Raw genomic sequence first — 15574 nt, forward strand, 5'->3', positions numbered from 1 at the left:
TTTAGCACGCGCCAACACTAGTTTAGTTCTGCCATTCACATGTCAAACACTCCTTCTAGCTATCAGATCACGCCACATCACTTGGCACTCTACAATGTGCCGCCACCTCAATTTCAACCCCCTCCTCTTTTTAGTCTTTCACCAGACACCATTAAAGTCTACACTGATACTGCCACGTATGCCCTATTCCCAGGCTTCATAAGACTTTGCCGCATAGCCATAGTTTTCTAGATTAACCCAGGTTTCCACCGGCACCAAGTGTTTCAACCCTAATTTATGTCTGTATTTGACTTCCTGCGCCGTTTGATATTTCTCTCTAGAACTCCCCATTTCTTCACCACATTTAACCGTTGCCCCACCACCTCCGCTGCTCCGCCTTTATTTCCACCATACCCATAATATTCCCCTTCTCTTCCCTAGTGTCAAGATCTCCGAGAACTAAAAGTACCAATATATTTGTAATAAATAAACAGTCCATAGTCTACACTGGTCGTGTTTGTTTCGAGAAAAAAATATTTACAAGGCGTAAATTAAGAACGGTTCCTATTAGTGTAAACTAGTTTTTACCGTACTCCAGGACAAGCAATTATGAGATGGATCCTTATGAGAACCACCTAGAACCACCTGAATGAGCAAGTCTTGGGCTATCTGAATTCGAGTAGGCAATTACGTTGAATCTACAATTTGAGTAGGCAATTCAATGTAATGCCTTTTATTCTTATACTTTCTTTCTCTACAACTCATCTTTTACCGTATAAGCCAAATGTTGAAAAATGTATTTTCCAACCACTTTTAAGGTTGTAAGCAACCCTGCTCTTTTTTTTGGAAGGGGATGCTCTTTTTGTTGTTTTGGCCATAAACAACCTTGCTCTTTTTTTGTCTTGGTCTTTTCTTAATTGTATTTCTGATATTAGTTTAGCTATTTTTTCCTTTCAAAGTTAGAATGCTTTAAAAGTGTCCAGATGTGTCAATTTTTGTGCACATGCTTTAGCTCAATGGGCCGCTTCCCATCTTGTTTTTGGAAGCATTTTCACGGGATCTCCTATTCTCTTTTTCTTGCGGATTAGAAGCGGGAAAGATCTTCCCTTGTAGCTCCTTTTCCCTCTTTTTATTAAAAAAACAAAAAACAAAAAAAAGGTTGTAAGCATATAATAAAAAATAGTTTTTTATTTTTTATTTTTTATTTTTTTAATTTTTGAAAAGTATTTTTGGTTGAAAACATTTTCTAACATGAATTGTTTTAAGCTAAAGCAAATAGGGCCTAACTAGACACGCACATACATAAATAAAGAATCAAAAGATGTATAATAAGAGTGCATTTTGCCACGCGATTTTTTTGAAGAGTCGATCGCGCGTTCGCTGGAAACCGAAAATGAAATTGGCGTTGGAAGCTCATCACGATGGGGGAGCAAGAAAAGGCCCAATAGAGGACGGTGGGCGGCAGAGCACGCGGAGGAGATCGGCGGCGCACTCAAATGGACGGAGAAGTTTGAATGAAACCCCAAGAGCATCACCCACAAAGTGTACCTAAACAAGCACAAAAAACAACAAAAGCAAATACATAAAGAAACAAAAACAACTAGGGAACAAAGGAGGGGGAAGAGGTGGAGAGGAAGGGAAAGGAAATAACAATTGCCCAAAAAGTTAGGGGCATCAGGTAAATAGGCTAGTTCGCTAAGCGAGAGAGGGCGATGGGAGGGAAGGGGGGAGGTAGAAAAGGGAGAGGGGAGGAGGGCCGGAGGGGGAGAACCAGGGGAGAACAAAGGTTCTCCCCTTCTGATGACTGCTAAGATGAAACCCTAACAAAGAGGGGTGAGGGCTAAAGAGAGAGAACTCGTCTAACACTTTCGAGGATTTTTAAATATTTCCCTGATATGTCATAGAACTGCTAAACCAATAAGAAGAGCTGATGCTTATTGCTTCAATATTTAATTGCGGGTTAGAGAAAATATTTTCCTTTTTCTTTATTTCCTTGGCTACCCCTATTTTCTTGAAAAGCATTATGGATGTGCTAAAGGTAAAACTAGCACAAAATAATAAATGTGTCAACCACGGTCTACGGACCTGACCTCACCCGGCGCAATATCACCAGCCCATTTTGCCAAAGCAATATATAAATAGAAAAGCCTTCCCACCGCCTCATTCTGCAAACGAAAACCCCTAAAACCCAGTCATGGCGTGCACAATCGATTTTCGGTGCCTCGACGAGGGCTTCGGAGGCAAGACCTACAAGCGGAAGCGAGAGGAATCCCAGAATCTGATCAATGAAGCTGCGGCCCCCATGGAGGTAGAAGAGGAGGCGGATACGTGTCCACCTGCGGCGAAGAGATGGGCGGTTGCGTCGGCGGAGAACCCGGACAAGCCTAGCTATAACGTGGTGATATCCGGGACAGTCTCCGGCCGGAAGTGGAAGCAGGCGAGGAAGCAGAGAGCGTCGGCATCGAAGGTGAGCCTGAAGGGCACGAACTTCGAGGAAAGGGACAAGCAGAAGGAGATAAAGAAGGCGTACAAGGAGAGAATAACGGAGCTGAAGGAGGCGATAAGGCAGAACAAGGTGGAGAAGAGGAAGAAGAGGCAGGAGAGGGAGAAGAAGAAGAAGGAGAACATTCTGAGGTCCGGAACCAAACTCCAGAAGATCACCAATCCCAAGACATTGAAGAAGATCGCCAAATCCAAGCAGAGGAAGCTCCTCAAGGTTGTTCCCGACGATATACTCAACAAGAGCAAGAGCAAGAACCAGTAGTCACTTTTTTTAAGCTTAATTATGATTTTGTTTGAAAATCTTGCATTTGCTCTTCTCTTGTGATGAACGAAGAACTCGACCAAATATTATGCTAATACGTACGGAGATGAAAGGCTCAATCTTTATATGCAAATCTGGGAAGGAATCAAAAACAAAATAAACATTGAATATTCAATTCATAATTAGAAGCCAATATGGAGAAAAATCACTGTAATAAATGAATTTTGGAAGGAAGAAGACGCACTGTCAAATGTTGTCGAGAACAGAAAAAAACTCCCTGATGTGAATAATTTAGTCTACATGACGAATCCACCTCAAGCATGTAAGTAGTCTCGTGCTAATGCAACGTGAAGGACGTTTTTTCTTCATAACAATTCTAATCTTGGTGCTTCAAGCAGAGAATGGGTTCTGTAATCGTTGGCCCGTTTTACAGGAAAATAATTCTTCCTTTTTGGGTGTTTACAAAGTCACCAATAGTCCTCACAGGAGCAAAACCCCCCTCTAAAATGATGGAACCTGCTTGAATCCCTGACTGTAATCTCCCTTGCAACAATCTTTGAAATCAGCTTGATTGCAGCATGACAGTCTGTACAAGCTCGTAGATTCTTCATCACCAGTATGGGCGACCCTTCTGGTGTGCTGATCAGAGCAAATGCAATTGCTAAGCGTTCACTGTGGCTTTTGAGAGACTCTATTTTGATCTCCTCATCCACATTGTGGAGTACACAGCTTGTGTCAGGCTTGTATCCTTCCTTCTCCATCTGCTTCACCAGCATATCAATCTTTCTCATGATCTCCCCCATCTGTGGGTGGGACTTGTCATTCGCTGAGAATACATGAATCTTATGTTTGATTTCAACCCAGCTATAAGCAGGGGCCTTTTTAACTCCTCGCTCCCTCATTGCCTTCTTCACCATCCCAACACTATCCCACTGACCTGCTGCTGCATAGATATTGGACATGTTAACATAAGGAGCAGCATCCTTGAGGTCTGCCATATTGAAAAGTTGGGCTGCTGCTTTCTTAGCCAATTCTTGATTTTTATGAATTCTACAAGAATTAAGAACTGATGACCACATAATCTCATCAGGCTCGAATGGCATTTCCGCCATCAACTTCTCCGCTTCATCAAACTGTCCACTCCGACACAACACATCAACTATTGACGCATAGTGTAATCCTCTGGGAGCAAGTTTGTAAACTTGAGTCATGGATTTGAAGTATTGTAATGCTTCATCAACGAGCCCACAGTGGCTGCAAGCAGTTAAGACACTCAGGAAGCTAACGGAATCCGGTTGGAAACCTGACTGGATCATCTGATCAAATGACTTAAGAGTGCCTTCACCATCTCCATTTTGTGCGTAAGCTGAGATCAGGGCATTCCAAGTGACTGGGTTCCTATCAGGCATTTCTTGGAAACTTTGAAGTGCATCTTTTAAGGAACCGCTTTTGGCATACATATCTACGACTGCACTTCCACAATATACATTTGATAGAAATCCTGATCTAACTACAAATGAGTGTAACTGTTTCCCTAGTGAGAGTGAAGCTAAATTTGCTGAAGCACTCAAGATGCTTGCAAAAGTGGCCTGGTCAGCACTTACATTGTTTCTATGCATCTCATTGAACAGTTTTAGGCCTTCTTCATGTAGTCCCTTCTGAACATAACCTGAGATCATGGCAGTCCATGGAACTGTGCTTTTGTGGGCTAAATTTGCAAATATCTTTTTGGCTTCCTCAAATCTATCACATTTGGCATACATGTCAACTAAAGAATTTCCAACCTGAACTTCTGAATCTGCTGTTAACACAATAGTCTGGGAATGAATTTGTCGACCCATTTCCAAGTCCGAAGTATTGGCTGCTATGCTCAACAAGGTTGCAAAAGGGAATTGCCTCCGATCAAATCGAGTAAACTGTAATTCCCGGAAAAGACCAAGAGACTCTTTCGGTTGCCCATCCCATGCATAACTGGTGATGATTACATTGTATGAAACACAATCCAACTCTGGCATCTCGTCAAAGAGTTTCCTTGCCTCAAGCACACGACCATGCTTCGAGTAGAAATCAAGCAAAGCATTCCCCACAAACACATTCCAAACATTGTTGGTCTTCACCACAAAAGCATGAACTTGCTGCCCAAGTACTATGTCGTCTAACCCAATAACCGCACATAGAACCGCGGCAAAAGTAAAATCTGAAGGCTTGAAGCCAAAATGTTGCATCTCCATAAAGAGCTTTATTGCGTCTTCATTCAACCCATCTCTTGAGAACCCTGTTATCAATGCATTCAAAGTGACAGAATCTCTCTCAGACATTTCCTGAAAGAGTTGACAAGCAAAATCTAAGCGATATATTTTGCAGTAAGCATCAACCAAGGAATTGCAAACCATGAGAGTCGAACCATGTCCCCATTTGATGATTTGGGCATGAACTTGAACTACTTCATTTGCGGTCTCCGAGTCGCTACATCCGGATAGGAGAGTAGCAAAGGTCACATAATCCGGCTCCGTCCCCCACCTACACATCTCAGAAAAAATCTTAAATGCTTCTCGAAATTGATTACACTTCGAGTATCCACCAATTAAGATTGTCCATGTCACTGCTGTACGTTCAACCATTCCATCAAACAACTCTCTAGCATAAGAAAGGTTGCCTGATTTCACATAACCTGAAATCATCATGTTTGTTGAGAATGTATTTTTATGAGGCATTTGATCAAACACCTCACGCGCTTGGGACAATTCACCTCTTTCTAGAATATTCTTGACCAGGAAATTAGAACGGCATGTTTCCGGATTGAAACCCGTCTTAATAATACGGGCATCGATAAAATTTTCAACATTTACAGGCGGATTTGGAGGTGGACACACTCTTAAAGAAGCAAGGGCTTGAAGTGCGTTTGTTCTATATGGTTTCATAGAAAGAAGTTTAAGCTAGACCACCAGACCCCCGCGAAGGAACCCGACCCAATTCTCGGGCCTAGTATGTAGTCCCCTATCAAGCGGGGCCTGGTGGTTGGGTCTTCTTCTAGAAGCAACCAAAACCACCCGACCAACAGAGATGGGTCTTCTTGTTCTCAAAATCAGGCGGTTCTGTTTTCGAGGGGTTTGCGGTGTTGGGGATATTAATGATATGTTTTTAAGGGAAACGTATTTGTTATTGGACGGCTTTTTGTCCCAAAAAAAAAAAGAAAAAAAAAGTAGAGAATTATATGGATTAATTTTACATTTTTTCCTAATTTTTGTAAGAAGAGAGATATATACAGAGAGTTGCTGAGTGGATAAAGTAGGTTCATTGGTTGGATATGTTTTTTCCTTTCACTTAATTCATCATTAGACACCTCACACGAGTCTTGTTTTTTTGCTTACCATTCTCCAGCTGCGTGAATCAAAGACTACTGTAATATGAGTTTATTCCAAATCTCGGCTTAATATATTTAAGTCGGCGGTGTTATAGTTAAATCGCTGAGAAATAAAAGCCACTTTCTACTTTCTAGGCCTATGGCAATTGGCAAGTCCACAACTTGTTGAGAAGAAGCATTTACTGGGGACTTCAATCCTGAAAACTTCCCCCACACAATCTCTATGAGGACAAGTTGTTCTTGCCACATCAAAGCGATTTGATCATATTTTCCCTTTGAAATTGTTGGAACAAAGAGTCTGTAGAGTAATATAGCTTTGAGTTTAAGTATATTATTGAGGAATTTATGCAGTTACACAGCGCAAGTAGAAGCATATATATTCAAATCTACAAGTTGATCAGAAGATCCTTCTATATTTCTAAACAAAGCTTTCCTCTAGTAGACTCCATTCTGATACTCGGGGTCGCAGAATTCTCCTCCAAGATCATCACAAGCCTCGCCTTGGAAAACCCTGCAAAACATAGATACAATTAGTACATAAGTCAAGCCATTGCAGTTGGCATGAATCCTACATTTGGTCTTGAAATATTATATTACGTCTTTGCATCATTGTACTCGAGATATTCTCTCTCAACATTCTCAGAAGCATTTCTTTCTGTGCCGTTTCTGGGCTCTGGTTGGATCCTTACTTCAGGGTATATGTCTGCCAAGCAGGCATCCCCACCTACAGTTTCGCAGGCTTCTGCAGGAAATACACTGAAGAAAAGAAAAGGAGTTGGATATCATCATCTCTACATGTGACACTGACATCAAACACTAAACTAACTGAGATCAACAACTTTCAACTACTAAGCAGGAAACTACACTATTGATTTCTCACATTTTGCTTGTAATAGACTGAAAAAAGTTTTTTTTTTTTTTTTTTTTCCAAAGCTGGAGAGGGGGAAGATTGAAAAAAGTTAGATGAAAGGTGATAAGAACTTACGAGGTTGCAGAACTGTAATCAACTGTGGTAGTATCATGGGGCACGGGCCGGCCAACGGCAGTTGCTTTGATTGGGGTAAAGCGGGCAGCAAGTGAGCCGGTTAACCTGGGAGGAAAACTGGTGAGTGGGGTAAAGTTCTTGGAGGGTGTCAAAGGGAGAAGAGCCGGAGCAATGCTTAGAGCTGCCTGCATTTTGAGGGGTGTGATGTAATATGGGCTTGAATTTGAAGCGTCGCAAGGGACTAAGTTCTACATATAAAGGATATGTTGGCCTCCACGGTGCAAGATTCTTGCGACTTCGGATAAGGTTACTTCACTTGGTTCACTTTGGGACCATCTAAGAAAAGATATGGATAAGCTTTAGCCTGTTCACATGAATCACATCATGTTGGAGATATTTGTTGATCTCTTGGACTTTTTCTATGATCATGGAAAATATCTTACTTGTCTTGCCTAGTCTATGCACATGTAATGTAATGTAATTTTCATGATGACATTGTCACATTTGTTTTGTGTGTTTTTATTTTTTATTTTTTTGTCAACCTTTCCTTTTCCCGGAGTTGAATAGGACAAAAAAAAATCACAGATAAGATAAACATCATTATAATTAGTCGTTTGAATTGCATACAATTTGAGTAATTCTATAGAGAGGAGGTTGCATGGTTTACCTGCCCAAGCAAGTGGCCCCGCACTCCGAGCTGCATGAAACAAATGAGCCATGCAGCCCCATCTCTTGTAAGACTGTCCTAATTGCATGCAATTTGATCAACCCAATTATAAGGGATCTTGATCCTAGATATTGAGATCTAAAACTAACTGCCAAGAGCGTCTTGAAAGGAAAAAACGTATGCAAAGTTATATCTAACCTCTGAAATGATTTGGCCTATGCCAATATTCAGAGAGTGATTAAATCCATTTCATGGCTGAAAATATTTGTGCGAGAGGCATCATTACACCAAAATAAGCACGTTTACAAAGCAAGATACAAAGTACTAGCTTGAGATAGCCACCATAATAAGAAAAGAATACAAGTTTCAGAGACAACAATAATGATCAACCAACCCGTGTCATAATTTCTTTTTTTTTTTTTTTTGACATACTACTATACCTTCTACCAGACAAATTTCTACCTGTAGTGACATGTATTTAAGCCCAACTGAAAGAGCAAACCGAAAACCTATAATCACATCTGTCTCTTCATAAACTCAACTCTTAAAATCCATACAGGAATCTCCATGAGGTAAGAAGCATCCAATCAGTGAAACGGCACATAATGTCCATCTCATTTGCAAGAGCAGGAGCTGAGATCCCACATTGCCACTGCTGCCGATAACATTTGTCGAGAGTAAATGATAGATGCATTCAAAGGTGTGATTAAAGCAAGTCATGAGAAAACTGTAAGTTAACCCAATCCTTGTCCAAGAATATTGGGGTACCCAGTTAGGCCTTGCTCTCGACCAACCGACGTGCATGACTACAAAGAATGACCAATAGAAGGCAGCGATTATACCTCAGATTTTAAAGAATGCCTCACACATACTAGATCATCCAGTTTATTGCCATCCATTTTGTATAAGGAGACACCTTGCATTTGTATATATTGATCCTGGGCTTCCTTCCTTAAACTCTCAAAAGGCATGACTTCCCATTTACTGTAATTTGAATATTTCCTGACATCACTCATGTCTGGAGATCCTGAGACACTTCCATTGCTGTCAGGGTCCACGTTGCCCCACACCTTACAACTACCAAACTGACTCAAATCATCCACCTGACCAGCTTGACTCCTCTTTAAACGCAAGGCCGCAGCGTGAGCCCTGCTTATCATATCTCGACTAGGCACATCTGACCAGTCTTGCTTCCTCCTGGATCTCATGGGAGAATGGATCCTAATAACCTGACAGTCATAAACCCTAGTCACTTGGAGATAATAATTGGTGCGTCTGGGCTTGTTCTTTCAGAGGGGAAAGGGAAAGAAAGAAGTAAAAGGAGAAAGGGAGAGTATATCCTTACACCAAGGCATTCTAGAAGCTGGTAGTATGCTCTCCCTTGAAGTGGGTTGTGCCCCTTCCTAGGTGTAGAGAAGTACCGCGTCCTATCAGAAAGATTATGAAATATATGAGCAAAAGTGAAAGGATAGCAACATACGGGATTGCAAGTAGATAAGGAAACCTGCAGCTCATGAGATCCTGATATGTTCAAAGGAATCAATGTAGCCAGAATAAAAGGCAATGGCCAAAAACAATAACAATAAGTTGAGATACTGATGCAAACACCAAGAAAATAAGCAGGTTTTCAATTGATGATGAACACAGAAAATCGGAATTGAGCTGACCATTCAGTATAACCAGGATCAACAGTAAAACCATATATGTTAACAATGTCACACATGGAGAGGGCTAGTTCTATAGATTTCATTCCAGTTCCTTTGGCACCTCGACGCAGCACAATACCTTGGAAGAGATAAACAGGATTTGGAATACTCTGCAACAAAAGCAATCCAAAATGTTAACAGCGTCTTTAAAGGAGACTTCCAATTAGTGGTTCAGTGTGTAACAAGTGTCCAACAACACCAAAACAAGAACTATGACAATGTAACATGTCAAGGAACTTTATGGAAACAAAATAGTACACACTTTCATCCCAGCAGTTAGGTATTTAGCATAGCAAACTGAAAGAATGTTCTAGCACAGAGGTAGCACAGGTTACACAAATTACAAAACACAGAAGCGTAATTCGATCATGCACTCATCTAATCAATGACTCATGGCCTCTTTCTTCGGGTATGCTATAAGTATAGCCAATGTTAAATCTTACTAGCTTATACACATATAGCACTGAACCACCTCCAAGAGATTAAGGAATGTAACAGCCTTCTGAGAGAAAATTTTCACCTTAATCATTGCATTGAAGTCTCTGTGCGTCACGCTTTTAATTATAAGTACCTCACTAGCTGCAGGAGAAAACATTTGTAAGTCACGATACTCTGAGTCATGCACCAACAGACTTCAGTAACTTTACTAAATAGGGAACCAAAATTAAAGACATATAATATATGACTTGTAGATTTGCAGTGAAAAGATTGAGCAATGATAAGAGATTTTCTGTAGAAGTTGGATGAAGGATAGTCGGAGCTAAGAATCTAGATATTCAAATATATCATAATACATTAATAACCAGCTACAAACAATAACAATGGACAAGACGACACGACAGACTACCATGCCAATGTCGTAAGGCAAGTGCAACACAGCTCTTGTTCCCAAAACATGTTAGAAATAAGAAAGAAAAATAAAGGAGAAATTGCACTGCATAGCATTATTTGTTACGCAACATATAAAAAATTAACTTACTAGATCCATTTAAAATGGGAACCATGTTGCGTGCAGCACCCCTCACTACAAGTCGGAAATCCCTCTTCAAACCAACATACTTGGCATATTTCTATACAACATAAAAAACAAGATGAGTAATCTCAAAAACAACTTAAGTGCGACTATCACCTACATTATTATGCTCAAAATCATTTTGGTGACACTGAAAAAAGGAAAGGAGGAAGTATCATAATTGGTGCTCATTGGTGACTCAGACATACCTATGAAAGGATAAGTGAGTAATAGATACTATGTATAGCAAAGTGCTTTCTGAAAAGAAACAAAAAAATGATCCATTTTATCCAAAATCGTTATTTGTTTCTGTCGCGCTAACAGACTCAGCCTTGCCAAGTAACCACCTAATAAAATATGACTAGAATGTGAGCAGAAACCTCACATCCATTGATGAGAGGAAAAAAAATCACCTCGTTAACAGGAGCCTCATTGTCCCGTATAACAGCATCATGACCATCAATCTCTTTCCCAAACTGTGTCTTTAAGAGATCTCCTGAGTTTCCAACAACTGCACATGTGCGGAACTGCCGGGGATGGAAAGGGGGTTTTGCTGGTAAAATCATATTGAGGTGTTCCTCACATAGGGTGCGATTATAACATTTATCTGCTCCCCTGCAACCAAGGAAACAAAGGCATTAAAAAGACTTGATATTCTGACAAACTAAATAAGAAATGACACAAATAAACCAGAACATGTGATTGTTCAGAACCATACAATTGTGCTATCCTTTTCGCTGCATAGTCTAGCCACCCATCAGGCCGAGCATCTAGATACTCTCTTGTCAACACCGTAGTCATGTTACGATACTGTATCCCAAAATCATCAGTACCTATACTCTCCTCAACAAAATAATTACCTAGATAAATAGGGATAATATCTGACCTGTTCCCACAATAGAATCGCCTCACAAACATCATATGTGTACTCCAAGGGCTCATATACCTTAAACTGTGCATTGTACTGCAATTATTATAACTAAAACTATCAGCACTCAGCTGCTTATAGCAAAATGCTTCATAAAGAGTGCAAGCAAGAGAGAGACAGACCCAGGTGCTGTTGGTGCCTTCGGGGAATTTAAGAATCAATTTGCAGTGGTCGATAACGTGTGCAGTGAGTCCAAGCCCCTTGTTTGCCTACAACCAATTCCAAGCTTAGTACAGAATTAACATATATGGGCATAAAACATACAGAAATAACTAAAATAATAAAAAATTGCACTTCTTTCCTCAAAATTTTTGATTTCACCCGGTAATTCTTTTATCAAATCAGTAGGCATAAAACAAAATATAAACACAAGAAAGTAATAAGCCAACTCCGCTCCAGATCAAAATATATCAAGTTCTCATACGAATCATACTCAACTTGGCCAGTTGAAACTGAGACAATCCGACTACACCAAAAACATGAACTTTACTTGCCTAAATCTAATCGATCAGCTATAGTTTATACGACAAGGTAGTTCATAAAAAGAAACCCATGTATCAAAATAGAAGATACAAACAGATGAGAGCATACTTAAGCACGGCTAGTTAAACCCCAAAAGGAATCAGTAACAAAATGGAAACTTCTAAAGAAAAATGTGGGAAGGAAATGATGCCCACCACGCATTGCTGAATACCGGACTGAAATTCTGATAAAACCCGAACTTCTTCTCTGTTGAGATCTGATTTCTGATCACCTGGAAAATCACATTACCAATTTCGGAAAATTAACAAAAGAAGAAGAAGAAAGAAATAGAAAATGTCCAAGCTTGGGATTGCAGAGTAAACGTGATGAAAAGTGAGAAAAACCTGTGAAGAAAGAGGATTGGATTGCAAAAACGAGAAGAGAGAAAATAACAGCAGCGCACACCAGATGGAGAAGTGTCGGTCGTCTGTTGTTGCCGTTGTTCGAGGATGATGCCTTGTGGGCTCTCATCGAGAATAACCAGAAACGCGCGCACACTCAATGGAGGGAGGGAGGGCGTGTGAGAGAGAGAGATTATTTAGCAATGAGAATCTAGCAAGAGGCTTTCTTTTTTCTGTTTTCGGCAAGATGCAAACGACGCCGTCATTTTTATGTGCTAGCCTCGCTCGCTCTCTCTCTCTCTCTCTCTCAGTTTTCTTTTTCTTAATCTCCATTTATATCAAAAAGTTAAATTACTAAAAAAAATAAAAAAAAATTTTATTTTTTAATATATACTGAAATTTTCAGCTTATTAAAAATAGGATACCTCCTCGGATATTGGGACACTTGTTTCAACCTTGGCAAAGATAAGAAGGAAAAACCGCTTCAATAATCGGCTACTCAAAAGTTATGTAATTCTATTATTTGGATTGAAATAAAAAATTTAGAAATATACGAAATGAGTAAAACTTAAAAAGCAACAAAATTTAATAACCGATAATAAAATTATTCCCAATCGTCAGTTGCCTGAAAAATTCTAGGCAATTTGAGGGTGAGAGAAGTTTCTCATTGGTTTCCTTGCCCTTCCTTCATACACCTCGCATAGAAACATGTGCTTAGGTCGATGTCCATGAGATAAAGAGTGTCTATCATGAGTTTCGAATGTTGTACTTACAACGTAAACTGCATCAGATTTGGCCTTATGTGCTCCTACGTTAAGTTGCTTTAATTAATTTTTGTCCAATTATATTGGGGTTGCAGGGAACGACTGTACTTTTCGGATCAAACATAGCACCTTTCTTTAAGCAATATACGAGTGCTGGAAATTACAAGGTATAGGATTCAATACTCCTTTCGATAATATCCTTTTGACATCAAAGGTTAACCAAGGGTCATAAACAGAACCATTTTTACTAACAAAAAGAAGTTTTCAGAGTCTGCATCTAAGTAATCAATAGCGCCGACCTCCTGCCGTCGACAAAAGCACTCGACTCGGTTTCTTCCCCTTCTTCCCCACCTCATTCATCTTGGGTGCATCCAAGGTTTCAACAGATTTTGCTCTGGACATTATGTTAGCAAATGAAGGCGTCCCTGCAGTCTTCAATCCTACAAGACAAAACGCTTCGCAAATCAGAGCACGGAACATGTTCCAGAAACAGATTTCTAACAGCACAACTAGAAAATACAAGAAGCTAGTTTATTATTATACCAATGATCCATCCTTTCAACTAGATAAGTTATGAAGACAAGTGATTGCATAACTTTCAAATCTCAAGCATAAGCACATCCTAGTTGCATTAGGGAAAATACCATTTATACCAGAAGGATTAGCTGTCACTCCATTGTCCAGCACAGAATTGGGTTCTTGAATTTTCAAAGATGGAGAATCGTGCGCAGCAGCAAAACCAAGCCTTGTAACATTTGAGAACAGTTTCCTCTCCCCAACAAGTGGAGGGCTCGATGATGTCACGGATGAACTTCCCAAAGCTATACAAGGTGAAGATGAGAATAATAAAGAAGTGAACAATTGAATATTATGTACACTGCACTCATAGAGGGGGAAAAAGTAATGCTGCAGCTTAACACAGCCACCAGGAACCCCAGTTGAAATTTACATCCACAAAGCACAAACTTTCTAATTTGTGGGAAGGTCATGAAGATGGACATTAACATACCAATCTTGCAAGATTTTCCTATAGAACCAGTAGGAAAAATATGCTTTCAGGCAAGATAGAGTTTCAGATTCCCAGGGAAAAAAAATGTTTACAGAAACTTATAGTAAACCCCAAAATTTGTGTAATTCTTTAAAGAAAAAATATTCACTCTTTTCATCACCCGTAGTATAGTCTGCATATTTTCTAACCAACAATTAACCAGATTACCTTCAAAGTCATCCATGGAAAATGTGGGCGAGTCATCATGAGAGGACTGTCCAAAACTGGGAATTATGGACATGGTATATGCATCGGCAACTTCAGACTTAACTTTCTCCTTTCGTTCCTAGAAATGCAACAATATATAATTTTAAAAGCATGGACCAAGTCATGTTAAACTGCTAAAAATTTCTTGAAAGATAAACTAAACCAACAACACAACAATGCTACAGATTTTCTCTCAAGGTTTCATGTGTGCACAAGAAAGAGGCAAGCACAACACAGTAGAGATTGAGAACAAAGATACCAAATCCTTGCACCATCATAAACTACAAGGTGCATGAAAACTAAATATGCTGTCCTAAATTCCAGAGATGACCCTAAAATAACGGAACAACACACTTGTGAGGTTTCCTTTGATAAATTGACCACCTATACGTTTTACATTGACCTACACTAAGCTCCTTACCTTATGACTTTTCATGTTAAAAAAATTAATATATCTAGAATATTAGCAGGGTAAATGGCTGTATAATGGAAATGTATTCATTTAGTCTAGCATAGAATAAAAAAGAGTTTGATTAAGTACAAAAAACATAAGCATGACACAGAAAAAGATATAAAACCTTCTTGGCAAGTTGTTTCCTCTGCTTTTCACGCTTCTTTATTTCATCCATGAATGGGTACAGTGCATCTGGAGGTAGCATCTCACTCAGATCAATTTCACAAAGCTGGGAGAAGAAAAAAAAAAAAGAGAGAGAAAAGAAAAGAAATAAGGTGGCTAACAACAGAAATAAGCAAATAAAATGAATATTTAAAATAATAATAATAAAAAGGTACCTGAAATGTTGTTGTTAAGGAAAAATGACTTAGGTACCGATAGCGCCTCCTAATGGCCTCTGACTGAGTGACCGTCTCCAACTGTAAAATCCTTCCACTTATTCTGCAATTAAAAACTTGAGTCAAAAAGCCACCTATATAGACAAAAGTAAGCAAAAATAGTTTAGACTTCAGCGACATCATATTGTAATTTCTAACTATTTTCAGCTTAATATGCCCATGAAGAAATCCTTACAAATTGCTTTCCTATGTAGTATACCAGTTTGTTGTATTTCATCGTGAGCTCCATCAAGGACAGTGGGACAGATACTTTATAGGTCCGTATACAACAATAGGAGTTTTAAATTAAGGGTCGATAGAATACAATAGGACCTCACTTTGCAAATGCAAATAAAACTACAAAATTTCATTTAGTGCTTCTTTCCAAACACACTTTCTATTTTATTTTATTTTTCTCTTTGGGTGATTTTTGTGGGTTTTTTTTTTTTTTTTTTT

At 39.4% G+C, this 15574-nt stretch overlaps 5 protein-coding genes across 6 annotated transcripts in view; 1 reads left to right on the top strand and 4 right to left on the bottom strand.

The window, feature by feature from the left end:
* Positions 1 to 2054: 2054 nt before the first annotated feature.
* Positions 2055 to 2918, top strand: LOC132183025 (protein PXR1-like). Its single transcript, XM_059596416.1, has one exon. The coding sequence runs from the start codon at positions 2174 to 2176 to the stop codon at positions 2741 to 2743; it is 570 nt and encodes a 189-aa protein (XP_059452399.1). The 5' UTR covers positions 2055 to 2173; the 3' UTR covers positions 2744 to 2918.
* A 20-nt stretch (positions 2919 to 2938) lies between these two features.
* Positions 2939 to 5901, bottom strand: LOC132183017 (putative pentatricopeptide repeat-containing protein At2g01510). Of its 2 annotated transcripts, XM_059596405.1 has the most exons (2): positions 5148 to 5901; positions 2939 to 5018 (listed from the first exon to the last, which is right to left on the bottom strand). In XM_059596405.1, exons 1-2 carry the CDS (start codon positions 5662 to 5664, stop codon positions 3211 to 3213), a joined length of 2325 nt encoding a protein of 774 aa, XP_059452388.1. In that variant the 5' UTR covers positions 5665 to 5901; the 3' UTR covers positions 2939 to 3210. The 2 variants fall into 2 exon arrangements, with proteins under 2 accessions (XP_059452388.1, XP_059452387.1); XM_059596404.1 differs by having other exon boundaries at positions 2939 to 5901.
* A 505-nt stretch (positions 5902 to 6406) lies between these two features.
* Positions 6407 to 7376, bottom strand: LOC132181142 (light-regulated protein 1, chloroplastic). Its single transcript, XM_059594228.1, has 3 exons — positions 7093 to 7376; positions 6705 to 6863; positions 6407 to 6618 (listed from the first exon to the last, which is right to left on the bottom strand). Exons 1-3 carry the CDS (start codon positions 7281 to 7283, stop codon positions 6543 to 6545), a joined length of 426 nt encoding a protein of 141 aa, XP_059450211.1. The 5' UTR covers positions 7284 to 7376; the 3' UTR covers positions 6407 to 6542.
* An 832-nt stretch (positions 7377 to 8208) lies between these two features.
* Positions 8209 to 12554, bottom strand: LOC132181141 (sialyltransferase-like protein 1). Its single transcript, XM_059594227.1, has 11 exons — positions 12272 to 12554; positions 12083 to 12159; positions 11528 to 11614; positions 11364 to 11441; positions 11196 to 11287; positions 10891 to 11092; positions 10445 to 10535; positions 9986 to 10044; positions 9427 to 9575; positions 9105 to 9186; positions 8209 to 8988 (listed from the first exon to the last, which is right to left on the bottom strand). Exons 1-11 carry the CDS (start codon positions 12396 to 12398, stop codon positions 8596 to 8598), a joined length of 1437 nt encoding a protein of 478 aa, XP_059450210.1. The 5' UTR covers positions 12399 to 12554; the 3' UTR covers positions 8209 to 8595.
* Positions 12555 to 13140: 586 nt separating this feature from the next.
* The window catches only part of LOC132181143 (uncharacterized), a 6488-nt gene continuing 4054 nt past the window's right edge, over positions 13141 to 15574 (bottom strand). Inside the window, exons 6-9 of the mRNA XM_059594229.1 lie at positions 14866 to 14970; positions 14249 to 14366; positions 13686 to 13853; positions 13141 to 13472 (exon numbers count right to left, since the gene is read on the bottom strand). Of these exons, the coding sequence (XP_059450212.1) occupies positions 13318 to 13472; positions 13686 to 13853; positions 14249 to 14366; positions 14866 to 14970 (546 nt within the window). The 3' untranslated portion in view covers positions 13141 to 13317. The remainder of the gene's footprint in view (positions 13473 to 13685; positions 13854 to 14248; positions 14367 to 14865; positions 14971 to 15574) is intronic.

Source organism: Corylus avellana, chromosome ca5 (assembly GCF_901000735.1).
Source record: "Corylus avellana chromosome ca5, CavTom2PMs-1.0".
NCBI classification, from domain to species: domain Eukaryota; kingdom Viridiplantae; phylum Streptophyta; class Magnoliopsida; order Fagales; family Betulaceae; genus Corylus; species Corylus avellana.